Genomic DNA, 20,651 nt, shown 5'->3' with positions numbered 1-20,651 from the left:
ATATAATTCTCAACTCAGAAGCTGCCTCAAGACTAGGTGCATCTTCAGTTAATGTAACAGGAAAAAAAGGCAATGGATTTTATTTTATTAATTGCATCCACTCACAAACCGACCTAAGGTCACCAAATGTGTAGACACAATGAGATTTTTGTTGTTTACAGTCTTTAATTGAAGTGATGATAAAGGAATAGATCTATTTAAACACAAAACCAAATAGCGATTTCTGTCTGCATTAAGAGGTGGCACCAGGCGTGGGGTTCACGTTTTGAGTGGCCACTTGTGGCGCGACTTCAATGATCCGGGGCTTGTCTATGATTCTGGCAGTACGGTTGCCCTTCTCTACAATCCCAATAATCCATGCTTGGTGGCCTTCACCATATTTGGGGGACTTTATCTCTGCACAGAACCGAGCGGCTTGCTCACGTGGTAAACAGATTAGAAGGCCTCCTGACAAAGGAAAAGAATTATCATTAGTGATGACACTTTGTGAGCAGTTTTTCTACCCTCTATCCCAACAACTTTGCATGTGCAAGTTGCTCTTTCTGTTCAGATAAGAAGCCTGTTCCATTCTGTCTTTGCCTATTCCACAGATTAAACTGCAGAGTAATTAAGCAATTTCTTGGTAAACTACCATCAAAACAAACAAACAAAGCAAGCTTTAAACTGAAAGGAATGATTTATGAAATCATTTAAAGCTCTGAGAGCTAAATTAAGGTATTTGGGGTCTCAATAATGTAAGTATGGGTATTTTTTTCCATGTTACATTGAAAGAAATATTTATAAACAAAAGATTCAACTTGATTCTCTACACTGGTCCCTCATCTTATAAAGAATGCATGTTTGCATTTTGTGTGTCTGTGTGTAAAAAATGTTACAAGAGGATTGAGGAAAAGAACATATGCTTCAGGGTTTTCTAGTCCTAGTCCTAGCTGTCATTATCTCCGAAATTGGAAAAAGTATAAAATACATTAAAATAAACCTTTGCTATTTCTAGTAATTAGGACAGAAACTTTTATATATTTACAAATGGAAATAACACAACCAGAAAAAAAAAGATATACTATGCTTTCACACAAAAAAAAGTGTAAAAAAAAAAAAAAGGAAAAACATTTAGCTTGCTGGTAATAGTCATTAATTACTTCATTAAGTATTTTATTCAGCCCACTAGGTGTCAGGCACTGTTCTTCTAGCCAAACACTGAAGAAATGAATAGAAGTCCCTGCCCTCTTAGAACTTATTTGGGGAGGAAGGGACAGAAAATTGAAGGGTTGAAGTATTCTCTATAGAGACTCTGAGAAGCACAACTTCTCCGTACCAGAGTCCTAAGAACTCAAAGCCATTCTATAGAGGCTGACATGTGGGCAGGCTGTGTGGTCCCCACCCTTGCTGATACCAGAATCCTGTAGGGAACTTTTATAATTACTGATGTCTAGGACTCCACAGCAACTATCCACAATAGCAGGCTCACCCCAGCCCAATTAATTATACCAGGTTTTCTGGCAGTCAGGCCTAGCTAGGCATGGGTATTTTTTAAATCCCCAGGTGATTCCACACTTTTGCCAGAGTAGAAAATTACTGAGATATAAAGGAAAGAAAATAGTTATCAGAGAAACAGGAAAAAAAGATGACTTGAAAGATGAAACCGAAGAGTAAAGGGAAAAAGAAGAAAAATGGGGCAAAAAAAGAAAAATAGCACCTAGAAGACAATATATACTATTTCATTCTTAAAACAGCAATTTTAGACATTTCTTACCAAGGAAAATTACAGCCTGCTTAGTGTAACCATCTATAGATAGGTACTAAAGTTTATTTCAAATGCTAAGTTTCCAATGAAAACTGAGTAATGATTTATTTTTTCTCATATCTCTTCCCCACTCACCACATCACCATATCCTAACACCAAAAAGGAAAACAGGAATACTACACATAAAACCATGATGCTCGATCAAACATAAGATGGCAAGAGACTGTTAACCTACAGCACAGGAGGGAACTAAAAACATTAGTTGCTAAAGGAGGCCAAGGTTGTCAGCACTGACCTCACACAAAGTGGGGTCATACTCATGTACTTGGCTTCTTCTTTCTCATGGAACTTTCCGTTAGCCTCACTAGTTTAAATCCTCAGATTTGGACCCAGGATCCTTGTACCTGATGTCTCCGGGCAGGTCCCATGCATGAGGCCAAACATGTTTCCACAGGCCTTGCTCACAGCTGCCATCTTGGCCAGCACAGGGAGGTTGTGAATTACAAACGACACTTCGTTCCTTTGTTGCTTGGCCAGGTTCTGTGCATGGCCCAAAATTCCAAAGCCTGTGATGTCCGTGGCCGCATGGGCGTTGAACGTGTGCATAAGTCCTGCAGCTAAGAGGGGGCAAAAGTAGCATTTACTAGTTGGTGTAATAAACAGTGACTCCGAGGAAACTATCTTTCCCCAATTCAAATCTTGTATCAGCTATTGATCTTGTCCCTCCATTTGTCAGGGAGGTGGCACACAGGCACAATAAAAATGTCATTTTTAAAAATCAACAAAAACTAGAGTGAAATTCTGATATTTATTTCAATTTGAATCACTCAGAACAGCAGCTTTAATCAACAGTAATTCCCAAGTAAACTAATCAAAGATGTCCTAGAATCATAGAAGAGGACTTTTTTAAAGATTACCTAACCCAAAATCACGAACTCTAGCTAGAGGTGAACTCCGTGAAGGGCTAATTTTTCAAAATTTGAAAGCTCTTCTCATTAAAGACATACTCTAGAGTAAATGCATACTTCAGTAAGTTTCCTCTTTTTAGACCAATTATCTTTTATTTAGGTGCATTCTGAACAGAGGCAGAGAACTGAATTAAGATTTCTAGTCCATTAAGGGACCAGACATAGTAACCATTCTATTAACACATCTATACCCAGGCCAGTGGGGTAGCCAGGGCAGACGTCCAACCAGAAGGCTGCAGTTCAAACCCACTAGCCACTAGATGGAAGGAAACTGGGCCATCTACTTCTGTAGAGATTCACCACCTCGGAAACCCAAAGGGGGCCGCTATGAGTCAGAATCAACTCCATGGCATTGAGTTTGGTTTTGGTTCTTTTTTCTTTTTTCAGTACTCCACTATATGTATATAAATAATTCAGTCATTCCCCTATTGATAGACACTTGGTGTTTCCTATGTTTAGCAATCACACAGTGCTGCAATGACTAGCCTTGTACATATGTCATTTCATATTTTGGCCCTTGTAGCTTTGGGAGATTCCGGTAAGTGGGCCTGCTAGATCCAAAGGTAAATGCCGATATAATTTTGCTAGATATGGCAAAATGCCCCTCCATAAGGGTCCTGTTACATATTGCATTCCTACCAACAATATAAAATAGTGTGGGGAATCTGAATTGCTCAAATATAAGGAAATAAACAATCAAAATGGACAAAATCCATTACAAATCATTTTTTCTTACCATTAAACTACTTAATTTGAAGACCCAAAGCAGCAAACAAATTCCTTAAACAGCTTGAGTGACAGATGTCCAGGAGCACTAATGAGAAAACTAGACTGTAAGGAATGAGAATAGCTGAGGACACAGATTACGACTCAATTTCAGAATACTTCATGAGAAATATTAATAGAGAAAGAATTATGTTATGGATTGAATTGTGTCCTCCTCAAAATATGTACTGGAATCCTGACCTCTATACCTTTGGATGTAATCCTGTTTGGAAATAGGGGTTTGTTACTTTAATTATATCATAACTGAGTGGGGTGGGTTCTAAATGTAATCTCTTGAGTTTTAAAAAGACCAGATTAGATACACAGACAGACACACACACACACACTTGTGTGTGTGTGTACATGAGAAAGACAAACACTTGTGATGCTCATCTACAAGCCAATGAACCAAGAAGAACTCCTGAGACTACCTACAAGGAAGTCATCAACACAGCCGTGAACCTGATTTGCACTTTTACCTTCCAAAACTAAAAAGAAAAAAAAATTCTGTTCTTTAAAGTCACACAATTATGCTGTTTGTGTTATAGCAACACTAGGAAATGAAGATAATTACGGGAAAATGACATTTCCAAATGAACTGTCCAAATGTAATTTCTAGCCATCAAAAATTATATCTATTAGGATTATGTAATTCAGCAAAAATAATCCAATAAAATCAAACAAACAAAAGCAGACTCCAAATACATGCAAAATCTGTGACAACCAGTAGTTTAAAACAATAGTATAATATGACTCCACCACCACTTAAGCACAAAAAAGCCTAGAAGAATACTCCAAAGACTGGGTGGTAGGATGATAGACAATTATGTTTAATTTCTACATTTCTCCATTTTCTAAAAAACTCTCTATAATGAGCATGTATTTCTTTTACAGTAATATTATATACACACACATATATATATTACTGTAAAAGAAATACATGCTCATTATAGTTTTATTTATATATATATATAAAATATATAAATAAATAGACAGACACATTTAAGAAATCCCTGAAATGCAGTATGCCATTGTAAACTGTGGCACTACCTGAAAAGCTAAGGGCGTACCAACCTCTTACATATGTGTATCAGAAGCCCCAGATAAGGAAGTGCAGGGAAGCAACTCCAATGTCCACAGACATAAAAGGCTAATCATTCGGTGGAAAATTACACAGAGGTAAAAATGAATGACCTACGGCTACATAGCAGGAATGAATCTCAGGAACATTAAATGCTGGATGAAAACAAAAAAAACACATGCAGGTAGGATTCTGCTTTTAGAGCTGAAAATGCAAAACCAACTTGTTTAGGGATGCAATTCTATGTGATAAAACTATTTTAAAAGGCAAGAGAATAATAAACACAAAATTCAGAACAATGGTTCCCGTAAGTGGGGAATGAAGATAATGGGATCTGGGGGGGGCACCTCCGGGGCATCAAAGCCCATGTTCCATTTCTTACATTTTTCTATTTGTTACATGGGTGTTACATTACTATCCTTTAAGTCCTGCACATATTTTATAAACTTTGGATTTAGTCAGTAACTTAAAAAATTTTAATTAAAAAAAAAAAGGTAAGAGAATGGCACAAAGGTAAAGTTATTTAAACTGTAAAGAGAGACTTTTTTCCCATATTAAGAACAGAGGATCAGATGAGATATTTTAAGGCACTCTGGGTCAACATTTCATTTTTTGAAAATAATTGAAGAATTCATGGCTTAAGTACTACAAACACTTGGTTCAGTCATTTGCAGTAAGGTGAAGAATAAGAGAGAAGAGACGAAAAAAATACCTTCAAATCCATTTATGACTTCTGGTTCACGGAATCTCAAGACAATAACCAAAGAGTAATTTTTTAGGACAAGATTCTTAAACTTCATCAAGTATCTCTGAAGTTCTAATATAGAACGCCACACAATCCAAGTCCTTAAATAATATGTGAATAACGATGAGAAATAAAATTGGTACTTCCACAATAAAAACTGTATATAAATTTTCATTACTAGCTTAAGCAGATGGAATCTGTGATGTCATATAAAGAGCAGTTTCTGAAGTTGTACTTTGAATACCAGATCTGTCATGTCTCTCTTACATGTATATTTCCTTTTGATAACAAGACCCAACTCACAGGAGCACCGAAAAAACAATGAAGCACCTAGAGGAATAACTAGCACATGGTATATAAAACTCACTCACTCAATCCATATTTAATGAGTATGTATTACGTATCCTTTACTTTTTTTCTGTGCTTTGAGTTAAAGTTTACAGAGCAAATTCCTTTTCCATGTAACAATTTATACATATTTTATCTCATGACATTGACTGCAATTCCCCACAATATAACAGCTCTTTCCCACTTCCTTCCTGAAGTTACCTCTTCCTTGTGTCCTTTTTTCCTATGCATTCCTGCTCCGAGCTATCTCCCTGTACAAATACTGCCCTTCTGTTCTCCCATGACTGATAGCTAAGGAGTGTATCTACTCGATGTAAATGTTCACCCTATATACCTATCAATCATTTGGCTGGAATCCAAGGGAGTGAGTTCAATTCCAGACCTATTACACCAGTAAACTTGGTCTTTTGTATGATTTTGAGTTTTGTTCCACAATTGTTCTCCCAGACTACCCACAATCTCTTGCACTTATCTCTTTCTGAGTGGTTGACAGTGGTGGCTGGGCATCATCTAGTTCTGGTCTCACTGTCATATAGGCTGCAGTTCACATGGTCCACTAGTCCCTTCGACTAATTCTTTCATGAGTCTTTTTTTTTTTTCCCCATTTTTCTTTGCTCTGGACTGTGTTGTTGTTGTTATGTGCCACTGTGTTGGACCCAATTCATAGTGACCCCTCCTTGGGTTTCCAAGGCAGTATCACTACAGAAGTAGATTGCCCCCATCTTCCTTCTGAGGAGTGGCTGGTGGGTTTGAACCACCAGCCTTCTGGTTAGCAGTCAAGTGCCTTAGGCACTATGCTCTGGACTAGGAGATAACAATTGTTGCATCTAGAGGGCCACTTGCAAGCTTTTAAGACGCCAGTCACTACTCGCCAAAGTAGGATGTAGAACAATGTTTTTGTGTACATAGTGTTATCCTAATAGGGCTTGATGTCCCTTCCAACAATGGTCCCAAGCCCCCAGGTCCAACAAGTCACTCTATCATGGTGGTTGACTGTGCCTAGAAGTTATCTAAACTCTGCCCATTAGTCCTAGTTATATGGACACTCTTACAGCACATACAAATACTTACGCATAAGTATCATCTGCCAACCTTATGTATAGTCATGGGTATATTACCTTTTGCCTAGACATACCTAATCATTCAGCCTGTCTACCCATGTATTTGCAGTAGATTCATGTTTGTTATTGCTGGTAATGCAGTATTGTATATGTAAAAGGGCCTGCCTCACTTTGTCATCTGTGTCCTTTACTCTTCTCTAAGTGTTGGGGGCACTACAGTGAATGAAACAGACAAAAATCCCTGACCTCAAGCTAACATTCTCAATGCTAGTTTGCTTTCAAAACATTTGCACAGAGCAATCCACACAAATGCTTCTCTAGAAATGTTCCTCTGGCATGTCGGAGTTTAGGACTTCAAGACCTGTGAAAACTGCTTCCTTATTTATAAAATATGGCTGGTACTTTCTATACATGCATGAAAGCCAGTATAAGCAGTGGGTATGAATGTTTAAGCTATATCAAGTGACTCCCTTGGAAGCCTTGGTGCTTTCTAGAAGATGACTTCTGGCTCTTAAACTTTCCCGTTTTATTTTAAACTTTTAAGCTTTCAGCACTGTGCAAAAGCATTGTTTAATTACTATGTACAAAGACAGTGAAATGCCCTCAAGTGCTTCTTGATCATTAAGAGAGAAGTAGAGTATAATACTTAAAAGCATTATAAACAGAGACAGATCTGATTTCAAATCCTGAGCCCATTACTTTTTACCTATCTGACCTTGGGCAAGTTACTAGTAGGTTCTTGTTAGAAGAATTAAATGAGAAAGTATGTCCTGACACATATAACTATAAAGAAATGGCTGTCATTAACACTACTTTTTATCAATACTACAAAGCCAGGCCTAGAAAGAAAATGTAAAGAAAAAATTAGGCCATGAATGTAACTACTCATTTATATACCAAACCCAGAAAATAAAAGTATGTTTACATCTGAATAAGTCAAATACTTCTGCAAACATGTGGCACGTTATTTCCATTTTCCTTGGGAAATTCAGAGAGAACAGATAAATTCAACCTTGTCTATAAATCAAAGAAATTCAAAGTTGGAAGGAATCAAGGGAAAAAAAAAACAAAAAAAACCAACCCTAAACTCTTCATTTCATAGATTCAGAAAGTGAATTCATTAATTCATCCATAACTACTCTGCTTCTGCTTGGGGCCTGGCACTGTTCTCATTGTGAGTTGATTCTAGGCCAGAAGGGTAATAAAGATGCCGATGAAGCCTCAGTGCCCTGGAAAACTCCAGGTGCACAGATGAAGAGAAGCCTAGTAAAAAAACATTTATGCCCCATTCTAACCTACTATTTAGACTAGTCATTAGCCATTTATTTTCACTAACACAAGTCAGAATTAATGCTCATTTCTGTCAAGAATATAAAATGTATTTGGATTCCCACTAATGATCATGGAACCCAACCCAACTCACTGCCATCGAGTCAATTCTGACTCATAGCAACCCCTACTGGGTTTCCAAGGTGGTAAATCTTTATGGAATTAGGTTGCTCTATATTCCTTCTGCAGAGTGGCTGGTGGGTTTGAACCGACAACCTTCCAGTTAGCAGTCAAATGCTTTAGGCATTATGCCACCAGAGCTCCTTAACCCAGGCACTAATAGAAGGTTGGCAAATCCAGCCCATGGCCCCTTTTGGCAAGCCCCTGAGTAAGAAAAATTTTTTACATTTTGAAAAGATTTAAAAAATATATATATATCAACTTGGAATTGAGAATGCATGTGCCTACAAAGCCAAAAGTTACTATCTTGATCCTTTCCAGAAAGTTTGCCAATCCCTGCAACAGAAGATCCCTCCCCAACCCCTTATACCTGTTCTGTTGAGCCTTGCCATATTCATCATTGCTTCTTGGTATGCCAACTCTACATCCTCCTGGGTAACCACTAGTTTAATTTTATTCCATTTTTCAGGCTAATAATAGGTAGGTAAATGAGGGAAAGAAGAGGGAAAAATGTGATTAATCTTCACTTCTAACCAAGGACAAAAAGAGTTTATTTTTCTTACTCATTTCCTCTGGGAAGTTTTGTTTATCTACTGTTGTACACAAAGTTAAGTTTTCTTAATTTTTTCTTCCCCTATGAGTATTATTTTAAGTGTCAAGTAGATGTATCATTATAGCATCTTTTCTGCCCTGCACTCCTATGTATGCAATCAAATATTGGCAGTTTTGGGGATGTAAAATCTGGCAGAAGGGTATACCAGTTGCAGGGCATGGTCTATAACAGGTGTGTCGAATACTGGGTTGCAGCTTGCTTATCTTTGGTGAGGGGTAGGTCATATTATTAATCGCTTTAGATGCCCTTTAGCTCTCCTCGCATCTCTTTATAAAGTTGATGACTTTTACTTTTCATATTATAGTTACACTTTTACTGACTTTAGCTGAATTCTGGGATCAAGTCATCTCAATGGCCAAATGAATGTTGAAACCACTGAGGTATCACACTGAGGAGAGTCTTAAGTGACCACAAAGGTTATCTATCATCCAAATGAAAAGAAAAAGGTCTTTTCTCTTTTTCCCTCAGTCTGATTTTCAAATAATCTAGCAAAGATTAGGGGAAAAAAACACTCCTATCTACTCTCACAGGGCAACACAGAACAAAAAACTCCCCAAACAGTGAGAGCTATGTGAGCGCTGAAGAACTAGAGCTGTCATGATGCTTGATTCATGACACAATGTTATCACTAGTCCATTAATGGCTTCATTCATTCATTTTAAAATAATAATTAATCTATGACCCAATGCAATAACTGTTGGTATGTGCCACTGAGTTGATTCCAACTCATAGCAACCCTACAGAACACAGAGCTGCCCCACAAGATTTTCAAGGCTGTAATCTTTACAGGATCGGAAGGAAGATGTGGCAATCTACTTCCGTAGTGATACTGCCTTGGAAACCCGAGGAGGGGTCACTGTGAGTCGGGTCTGACTCCACGGCACATAACAACAACAACAACAACAATCTTTATAGGAAGCACTCTGGTAGCATAGTGCCTAAGGCACTTGACTGCCAGCCAGAAGGCTGGTGGCTCAAATTCACCAGCCACCCCTTGGAAGGAAGGTTGGGCCATCTACTTCTGTAGTGATACCACCTTGGAAACCCAAGGAGGGGTCGCTATGAGTTGGGTCCGACTCCACAGCACACAACAACAACAACAATCTTTACAGGAGCAGATCACCATGTCTTTTCTCCCGTAGAGTGGGTGGTGGGTTTGAACCACTAACCTTCTGGTTAGCAGGTGAGTGCTTAAGCCACTGCATCACAAGGACTCTCATCATGAACTAGACATTAGCAGTAACTATCTATGTGCTCCTCTCCCTTATACCAGCACCCCTGTCTCTCCCCCATAAAAATCAACTATTCTGCAATTCTGTACTTAACATTCCTATGCCTATTAAAAAATAATATTCTCACAGATATTGAAGCCTGAGTAATATACTCTTTGGTTGTTTCTAACCTCTATAAACAGTGTATTTTGTACTGTTACATAGTGTTTGGAACTTGATTGTTCCCAATTCTGAGCATTTAAAGAACAACAACAACAAAAAAAAAACTGATAAAGAAGAGTGTCAAGTTGGAGGTGGGGAGAAAATAATTCTAAACTACCTCATCTTTTGATACCCTTTTGCCTAGCCTAACTCCAGCTTCCTTGCTAAATCACTTAGACCTGGATAGCTGTATTAGACAGCAACTGTGGATTACTGTCCTGTAATGGCCATCCAATCCAATTTACAGGTGTCAATACCAGATGTGGGAAATCTCTCCATCATCAATGGATCAGGAGGGAAAAACACTTAAAGAAATGTGGCACCTTAGAGAACTTCTCTACTGCATCAAACTAAGGTAAACTTGGATGATGAACCACATAAAATTATGTGTTCTTCCTTTTCAACTGTTTCTCAGGACTGATAGTTTGAACTGATGTAACAAAATGAATGACTCCTTTCTCCAAACCCTCTAACAAAAATATCCATGCCCCTCTCCCTGCCCAAATAACAGAAAGTGGTTTACTTACAATATCCAACCACTGGTGCACAGCTACAGCTACTTGCGTACCCAAGGGTTTTGTCAGGACAAGCACATCTCCCGGCACTGCATTATCTGGCCTGCATAAAAGGAAAAGAGCATTTTCTAATCAAATTAACCAACTAAATAAATTCATGATTATTAACCAGAAGGTAAATGCTATTAAAAAACATTATTTATATAAACACACACTTAAATCTAAGCCAACTACCACCATGTTCTAGCATCTTGTTCTGATGCTATTGCTGGAAAAAAATATTAGACAGAAATTGACAGGCAACTCATTTTCCAAAAACTAGACCTTAAGACAGAAATGTCTTTCAGTTCAAACCTAAATCATTCATACCTTAATGGTGACATGTTCTTGTACTTCACTGGTTATATGCAACCCATGAATTTATATAACAAATTGGTGACAAGCCAAGTGTGATGAAATTAGTGGGTTATTTTTTAAGCTTTTGGGTATCCCCTTTTAAAAGATATAATCACTTATATAGGCTCATTCATTTTTTTTTCCCACAAAGTAAATAGCCAAAAAACTCATTTTAAGTTTATTACTTTTTTCTCTCCAATTTTTTTTATTTTTTATTTGCTATCATCAAGTCCTTTTTCTACTGGAGAAGTGGAATGGGTGAGAAAGAAGAACTTCAGGATCTTTGTCCCCTGTCAGTAGAAAAGATCCTAAAGTCTGAGAACAAGCAACATACAATAGGAAAATAAAAACACTGATGAAAGTAAAATGCAAGATCCTTGAAGGAAAGCTGCCAGACGATGGCTATAAAAGGAACTTCTACTAATTAAAAAAACGAACAAAAGATACGAACATATGAAAATATGCTTAACTTACTCGTAAGAGAAATGCAAACTGAAAACATCAAATGATTGGCAAAGACTGTGAAGTCCTTAAAGTGTGCTGGTTAGGGTGCGGTGAAACCAACACTCTCATTCATTGCTGGTAGAACATTATTGCCCAAAGCTCTATGAAGGGCAATCTGGAGACATTCAACAAAATCACAAGTGCACATATTGTTTGACCTGTTGTTACGTGCTGTCAAGTTGGTTCCAACTCCTAGCAATCCTACGTGCAACAGAACAAAGCACTGCCCAGTCATGCGCCACCCTTACTATCCTTACTATACTCGAGCCCATTGCTGCAGCCATTGTGTCAATCCATCTCGTTGAGGATCTTCCCCTTTTTTGCTGATCCTCTACTTTGCCAAGCACAATATTCTTCTTGTCTTCTGTCTTCTGACAAGACCAAAATAGGTGAGACAAAGTTGGACTACTTTACCTTCTAAGGAGCATTCTGGCTGCACTTCTTCTAGGACAGATTTGTTTGTTCTTCTGGCAGTCCATGATATTTTCAGTACATTTCGCCACCACCACAGTTTGTCTGACCTAGAACTCTATTTTGTGAGTTTTTTTTCCTTTTTTTTTTACCCACATATTCACATTTGTCGAACATGATTTAGAGAAAGAGAGACAGAGAGACACACATACCAACTGGTCAGGTGACATGAAAGAAAAATCAGCTTACATGATAAATTCATTGGGCTGGCAGACAGTTGTAGCAACTCCTCCCAGAACAATCCAGGGGTTTAATACTGTTTGGCCACCTGTTACAGACGTCCCTGCTTCTTCTGCTGCATCTTTAAAACCCTGTATAATTAGGGGCATCACTTTATCCCTTTCCTAAAGTTTAAAAGATACAAATTAAAAGTCAAATAATTCAGTTCAAAACCCAGGAAAGAGATTTTACAACTGTAGTTACAGTTTACAATACAACCATTTTATCAAATGCTGGAAGACGTTCTAGGTTACAATGAGAATGAAGCTCAGACAGAAGAGAAGCCAAAACTGGACTATGACTGGTTCCACAGCACTGCCTTTAAATCTGAACCAGCCATTAAATGGTTAAGAATCACAAGACCAACTTAATATGCATAAATATTCCTTACCCCCAAATGGCTTTACATTTAACCAAGGAGTGCACACTGATTGAGGGCTATGGAGGTAACTTACACCAGGAAAGCTCTCACCGAAATCACTGCATAATAGATGATCAAATCACACCTTTCTAAGGAAGAAAAGGGCCTCTTGAAAACTGACTTCTAGGAGGAATGCCAAACTTTTCTGGGGTCACAAAAACAAGTACCTGTCAAAAATAATCTAAATGGTTTTTCATCTCTGGATCAAAGAATAGGTAAGAAGGATGTGGACAGGCTGCCAGGTGATGATACCCATCACTGTCTACACTAGTGAATGAACCAAAAAGGAAGGTGCCTGGCACTCTAAATTTCACATACCCCTGGCTCTGTAAGGCTATTCCCAATCCACTGACCTAGCCCCCATGCACTCTATGACCTAAGACTTATTTAAAACAAATGAACAGCAACTTTTTGGCTCAGCCCAAAAAGAGAAAGAGAGAAAGATAAGCAGGTGGTAGAAATGAAAAGGTAACTAAACCAGACTCTTAATTCTGATTCACTAATAACAGCTAAACATGGCAGGCCAGGACTATTGGAAACCATCTAGCCTGGGCACCTTACTTTATAGACGGGAAACAAAAGTCTAACCAGTTAAGTGATGAAACCAAAACACTATACTAGTCTGTAATGGAAAGTTCTCTTACTTACCCTGTCAGTCATTTTATTGCTAATTCCAAGGAGCATCAACATATTATCACATTCTGTGACTCCCATTGCGTAGAGGTCACTGAGGACATTGGCACATGCTATCCTGCCCTGAGAAGAGAGGGGAGGGAGATGTAAGAAAGGATAACTTGGGACTTCCCAAGTACAGGCCAATGAAGAGACTCAGGGGCTTTCTGGAAATGGCAGCTACTGGACTGGGTCCTGACCTACTGTGAACTGATGACTAGTAACCCTTCCTTAATTACAGACCACACCACTCAACTACATGTTGGACATTCTTGTTACCACCTCTCCATTCCTGCACAGAACAAAGAATGTATATGTTCTTTCCCACTGTAAACACTAGAAGTCTACAGTTGATTTAGATGGGGACCAGGGGTTGGGGAAAAATCAAGGTTGGGAATGACAATTTAAGAGGAAGAACTATGGAATGACAATGTTTGAAAACAACCATCCTAAAGCAAAGCTGAAAATAGTCACTTGTCCTCAACAGATCCAAGAAAATTATGGCTTAAATTTTATTGATTCTGAAGAAGGTTAACAGTTTTTATACACTTGGACTGAAAAATATTTTAGCTTCCTTCCAAGGTTGTATGAGATAAATAGGATAATCATCTTATTTGAGAAACAAACAAACAAAAACCAGAATAAAAACCATCTAGGCCTGAAGTCAGATTGTTTTCTAAAAAAAAGAGAAGCATTTCCCAGTAAAATATATCATCTTACTATGAAGTTTAAAATGATATTCAATAGAAGCATCGTAATAAAGATTTTTGTATTGCCACTTGAGATTTTTTAAAATATAAGTTCCACTGTTAAGACCATTATTTTTGTTAGGCAGTAAAGGAGAACACAAATTTGTTTTCTAACATTTAGCTAACCAAATTTCAAAGTATCATTTGATAGTTACTTGTTATTTTTATTTTCCTGTGGATTCATGGTAGGTCAGCAATAGAACTCAACAGCCTTCTGTAGACCCATCTTTTTTTTTTTGTCTTTTCCTTCTTCTTTATTTTTAAAATACAATTTGTTGAAATATAATTTATGTACAGTGAAATAAACAAAACTAAAGTGACATGGGTCAATGCATGTAGATCCATCTTTTATAGGGTTGTCATGTTATTGTTATGTGCTGTTGAGTCGGACCCGACTCATAGAGACCCCTCCTTGGGTTTCCGAAGTGGTATCACTACAGAAGTAGATTGCCCAACCTTCCTTCCGAGGAGTGGCTAGTGGGTTTGAACCGCCAGCCTTCTGGTTAGCAGTCAATAAGGCTAACAAGTGGTTTGCAACTTGGAAATGTCTACCACTGGTTAGGGTTGTAGCAACTCACTGCCCCCTTCTGTTCTGGGCTCTCTCAGACTCTCAGAACTTTCTTTAAAAGTTAAGAAAAGTATAAGTGGAACCAGAATAGAAGAGATTCTGGGAAAAAGCAGGATGGATTCCAATTGCAGCCTTCTTTGCCACCTGGGCACGTAGGACACTGGGATGTGACACACCTGCCCATCCTCCAGAGTATTGCTCCAGACAAGAGAACAGATGGATGTGCAGAGGGAAAACAGGTTTCTAATAACTTGTTTACTTATCTCTAGCATCTGAGAGATGAACACCCCCTTCCCTCCATGTAGTGACCTCACAGCCTAAGGATGCTCCAAATCTAGTCCCTCTGTATACAGCATGATCCCAGTGTCCTTGCCACATAGGGCATCTAGTATTTTATAACAAAAGGCATCTTCCCAATCTCTTCATTGGCTTCTCCTGGCTGGCAGATGGTAGGGTTAAGACTGGTAGATTAAAGGGTTGCTGGCCATAACTATGTAATAAACATGTGAAAACATCTAAAAAGAACATGTTCAGGAACTAGGAATTTTAATTCAGTGGTTCAGAGATGTATTATACATAGCAGAATATAACACAATGGGGTGATGTATGGCAGTTGGGAAGGAGGGACCAGATACCCTAAACATGTTTTGTGATGATTTCCTTTATTTCCAGGTCCATCTATTACAGAGTATGTTAACATCTCTAGCCTGAAACAGAGTGAGTTTACAAATGTTAAAGGAAGAAACGGGCAAGGAGAGAAAGAAAACAACTACAAAAATGCTCAACAGACATTCTACTAAAACATTTCGGTATTCTTACGCACAGACATATACTCAGCTACGAAAGCAGCAGAGGCTGTTCCCTGCTTCTACATTAAGTACAGCATGAGCAGGGGGTATATCAATTTGCTGCAAATGCAGGGATCAAGCCATCATCATACCCCAGTGAATATCATTTAGATATGGCAAAAACAAAAAAACCCTCACACATACAGAAAACCCCAACTGCAAACAAAACAAAACGAGTAATCAGTTTCAGATGTGAGAACACATCTGATCAAACTTACCATCATGTAAGGGTCGTCCACAATAGGGTAAATGTAATCTGTGGTCTGAACCAAGGAAAGACCACCATGCCTCAAAGGAATGACACAAGTATCCATTCCAATGCCTGAAAAGACGGAAAGTATTTCAACTTTGCAGTCAAACAACCCAAAGGCAGGGGGGAAAAAAAATTAGGATGAAGTACAAAAGGAAGCAAGTGGATTTTACCCTCTACATTTCAAATGAAACAGGATTATCTGAATTGTACTAAAAGAGTACAGGACTTCATATTTTGCCGAAGAAAAATAGCTAGGTATCAAACTCCTTCAGAACCATCATTATCCACAAATACAAAGGAAGAGCCACTTCATTTTTTACAGTTGGTGCTCTGGATAGGAAGTTTTGTGTAAGGTACTTATGGAACACTGAAAGCTGCCAAAGAGGCAATGTGTTTCCTATCAAGAAGCATAACAACACTAATGTGAAACACAACCAGCTTAAGATATAAAGTAAGAATAAGAATTTGTTAGTCATCAAGACCCAACTCCAATGTGGCATAATTTTAGACTTAAAACGATGCCTTGAATAAAAGTTTTCACTACATTGTGTGACTGGCACCATACAAATTTTCTTTAAAGGTTAAGAAAGTAGAAGTGGAGCCAGCGTTGTTTTACCTATAGTGCCACTTTAGTAAATCTTTAGGCATTATTCGCTTTTCCCAACTAAGAATTTGTAAATATTTTACATAGACAAATGCTATTATTTCTACATTTTATCAAAAATGAAAATGATAAAGCCGGAACAGGATCCATAATTTCCACATATATAAAATACACACATACATAAAAACTCTGGTACCTATGTGATCTGTTCTATAGGTTCCCAAAAGCGTTTTTTAAGAGGAAGTATTAAAATTCCATGTTATTCTTCTAGTGAAGAAACTTGTAAATGCCACCTTTACTAACTTATAACATAAACAAGGCCTAAAGTTTGTCTTTGGTCCATCAAATTTTTTTTTTTAACAACTCTGAAAGAAATATTTCAGTTATTGAAAATACTTTCTAAACATTTAAAAAGATAATTATAAACAACTGATAAGGTAATAGAAATAATTCCTTTTCCATGAAATTAGTTTTGTATTTCTTAAATAGCCTGTAATGCAGACATTTTACAAATTGAGACTGGTCTCCCCATCAAGTAAATGGAATATGCCTTTCTTAAAAGGATGCCTTTCTGCCCTCTTAGCAAGTTTTTCAACTTTGCAGTCAAACAACCCAAAGGCAGGAAAAAAAAAATTAGGATGAAGTATAAAAGGTAGCAAGTGGATTTTACCCTCTACATTTCAAATGAAACAGGAGTATCTGAATTGGACTAAAAAGAGTACATGCACTTCGTATTTTGCATGAGCAAAATAGCTAGGTATACAACTCCTTCAGAACCATGACAGTGATATACTGAGTAGAGGCTGGAACACAGAGGCATCTGATTTGCCTGGTCCTAGTCTATTATTAATAATGCAAAAATAAAGTCAAATTTAATAGAAAGCCATAGATATTGTCAAGACAAGCTGATTTTTTTTTTTTTTTTTTTTTTTAACTAGATAGCAAGTAGAAAATACTGGCAAAAGAACCAGTCATGGAATTGAGAATTTTGTTTCAGAATGGTAAGTCTCATAAATTGGAGACAAGGAAACACACTTCATTCTCAACAGAGCAGATGTTCACAGCCTCTCAGAAATTTCTTCTAATGACATTCCTTAGCATTTAACTGTAAACAAGGCCAAGAACCGCATTTTAATTCATGTGAATTTTCCCTAAGTTGATAACCACTACAACTGGTTATTCTAAGTATATTTCTGCTCACTTTGGAAAGCCATGAAATAGTTTTCTTTTCTTCTGACTATTCATTTAAAACTACAAGACTGTAGAAAAAGACATTAAAAAATAGTTGCTGAATGTCAGCTTTAAATGGACTATACTATAGTGATTGGTTTACACATCTACCCACTGAATTCAAGGACAGAGGAGGTGAGCACCTGAGAGGCCCTGGCCCTTGAAAAACTAGGGTATCAAAATGAAAGAGGGGGTCAGTCCAGTTATAGGCGGCAAGTGGGAAGAGAAGAGAATGCTACAGCAATACCAGATACCAGACCAAGTTTAATTATTAGTAGTAAGTAATGGGGAATCCTACATGGTTTTCAGCATGACTAGAACTGTCCATCAAGAAAAACAGCCCACATCATCATACTAACAGTAATCAATACTTCATAGCTCTTGAGTACCAGGCGACTTATGTACCACATTCTAAGACCCACTCATTTGAATATTTTAGTCAAGATACACGTAATATGTATGTGTCCATTTAAACCTGTTACAGTTCATCCTTTAATTAATATGATCATAGGGAAAAATACTATTTTAGAAAAAGAGAAATCCATGGCTATCAAGTCAGTTCTGATGCATAGGGACCCCAAGTTACAGAATAGAACTGTTCCACAGAGTTTCTTGGTTGTATCTTTATGGACATAAGTCAACAAGTCTTTCTTCTGCAGCACTGATGGACATGTTCAAACAGCCAACCTTTAGGTTAGCAGCTGATCACAAACCACTTGTGCCACTCAGGGAGCATCTATGTATATACATTATGTGGGTACACATACATAGGCACACAGATAATTTCTGGTATTTACAGTAATCCCAAATAGTAGTAGTATTCTCATTTTATAACTTAAGAAAACAGAGGCTCAGGAGGGTTAACTCGCCAAAGTCAAAAAGCTGGTGATTTTGTCCGATATGAATCCAGAGCAAGGTTTAAGTCATTAAGGTATATCTCTTCTATACTAGGTTTTAATACTATGCTTCCTTTAGTGGCTGTGCCTGTAACCTGGGGTCTGTCTACCTCAAGGGAATGCTATGGATGCAAAATTTTACAGATGTGCATTTTCTGGGAAAGGTTGCACAGCCATCAAATAGTTGTCGTCTTCTGCCACTTCTGGATTTAAAATGACAAGCAATATGGTAAGAAGAATCGGAAAATGTTGATTCCAGGTCCAGTCCTGATCCCTGACCATGTGACAGGGTATGGATTAGTTAACCTTTCTGAGCTTCATGGGGCTGCTCAAAGAAGCAAATGATCCAAACCATATCAAAGTGCTCCAGGGTGCAAACCATGTCTCAGGTGCTCAACAGATCAACAGGGGGAAGTCATAAACAGAAACAGTGACTTTATCCATTAAGGTTTTTATTTCCTTTATTTTTGCCCATTAAAAGTAGTTTATTTCTCTTGATAAAATTACCTAAGTGTTTTCTCAGTAAATTCTTATTTCTTGACAAGCAAACTGCCACCTAAAATTCAGCTCATTCACACAGTATTCTCCACAGCTGAGACATCAGCTAAAGAAGAACTATGTTCAAAACTAAGCTTCTGGGGGTCTTGCAGGACTCTAGAGAGTATGTTTTCCTCTCTCCCAACCAAAGCAAACTCTTTTATCCACTTTATGTACTGGAGAAGAAAGGCGTACTCTATATTCAAAACCAACATTGTAGGACAGGGCTTTACAACAAAATGATGAACAAAAAAGAAATGAAATAAAAACCTTATGTAAAACAGCTAACCAAATCATAGTATAATTACACAATATCCAAAATCTCAAAAGGCAAAGTAATCACTGTCTTACAACATGTACTTGATAAACCATGCAATACAAGCTAATATACAGTATCCCAAAAGCCTAAAATTTCTGTCTGAATCTATGTTTGGGAAAAGGAAACCCACTAATAGCATTAGGAATTTAGTAATGGAAAAAAAAAAAAAAAAGAACATTGCTTTTAATTCCAGATGATGTTCTAGGGTCAAGTACAGATTCAGTCCAGTCTTCTATTTCTCTTCTGTGACTGGAGAAGTTGTTTTTTTTTTTTTTTTTGCCTTGAGAAGCTATCTGAAACACCCATATTGCAAACCACCCCCCAGGCTCCTCCCTCCTTGACCCAAATGCTGCTCTTACAGTCCTGCACAATGATGCCGAAAGCACCTAGGACAACAAAGGGAATGCAAACATTTTAGGGATAGTGTTAGGATAAAGAAAAAGACATTGATGCAAAAGCATTTGATAAAATTCTTCATGATGATAAATCTAATTTTAGGGGGAAAAAAAAGTTTTTACTATGAGGAGAAGTTTCTGCTTAATCCTGAGGTAACCAAAGTCCATCTAATAAAAATGTTTTTACAGTAATTGTCCTAATTGCACATTTAATAGTTTGAAAACTATTTAAACTACATCTAAATGTTGATGCTTTTCAAGTTCTTCCTCTAAAGATGGTACAATAACATAGCAGTTATTGCTTTGCTGTTTGAATCCTTCTCACAAAATTTTTTTTTTTTTAAATCACATGGGAAAAGTCTGCTTATTGACTCATTGACTGGATTGTAGACAACAGTCGTTTACATACCTAGCCTTGGCATAACTGCTCCCAGAAACTGCTCATCTTCTTGGAAATGGTTCTCTTGTAAGGATTCCAGCAATTTCTGTAAGACATCTTGGGGCACTTTGCAGCCTGTGCCCTTCAGTTCAGTGAATCTGGTTAGCCGGAAGCCCTTATCCAATTCATAACTTTCTGGGTTAAAGGACTCCCGCACAGACATGGTTCTTGGGTGCACACACGTCACAGCTTAGCTTCTTCCCCTCTCTCCTAGTCTGCTGATTTCTTTACAGATCCACCTAGGCATCACCAAAACAGAAAGACATCACGAAAAGAACTCTGGTACTTGCCAAGAATCAAGTGAAGACGGTAAATATGACAAGGGTGGAAATCATCAAGAACCAGGGAAAACAGGGATTTGGGACCACAATACTTTGTTCATCACAGTGATGTATAAGCCAGAACAAA

At 37.8% G+C, this 20,651-nt stretch overlaps 1 protein-coding gene across 1 annotated transcript; it reads right to left on the bottom strand.

Annotated features, from left to right (window-relative positions):
* Window positions 1–232: 232 nt before the first annotated feature.
* SEPHS1 (selenophosphate synthetase 1) lies at window positions 233–20,406 on the bottom strand. The gene is made up of 8 exons (XM_007935418.2): window positions 20,214–20,406; window positions 15,789–15,892; window positions 13,382–13,489; window positions 12,283–12,437; window positions 10,735–10,825; window positions 8,532–8,631; window positions 2,149–2,361; window positions 233–447 (listed from the first exon to the last, which is right to left on the bottom strand). The coding sequence occupies exons 1-8, from the start codon at window positions 20,404–20,406 to the stop codon at window positions 233–235; spliced, it is 1,179 nt and encodes a 392-aa protein (XP_007933609.1).
* Between the last annotated feature and the right edge of the window lie 245 nt (window positions 20,407–20,651).

The sequence above is a fragment of the Orycteropus afer genome, unplaced genomic scaffold (assembly GCF_000298275.1).
Source record: "Orycteropus afer afer isolate SDZICR_OR568_19922 unplaced genomic scaffold, OryAfe1.0 scaffold00028, whole genome shotgun sequence".
Taxonomy (NCBI): Eukaryota; Metazoa; Chordata; class Mammalia; order Tubulidentata; family Orycteropodidae; genus Orycteropus; species Orycteropus afer.
The sequence above is the reverse complement of the archived record's forward strand: the minus strand, read 5'-3'. Positions and strand labels throughout refer to the sequence as shown.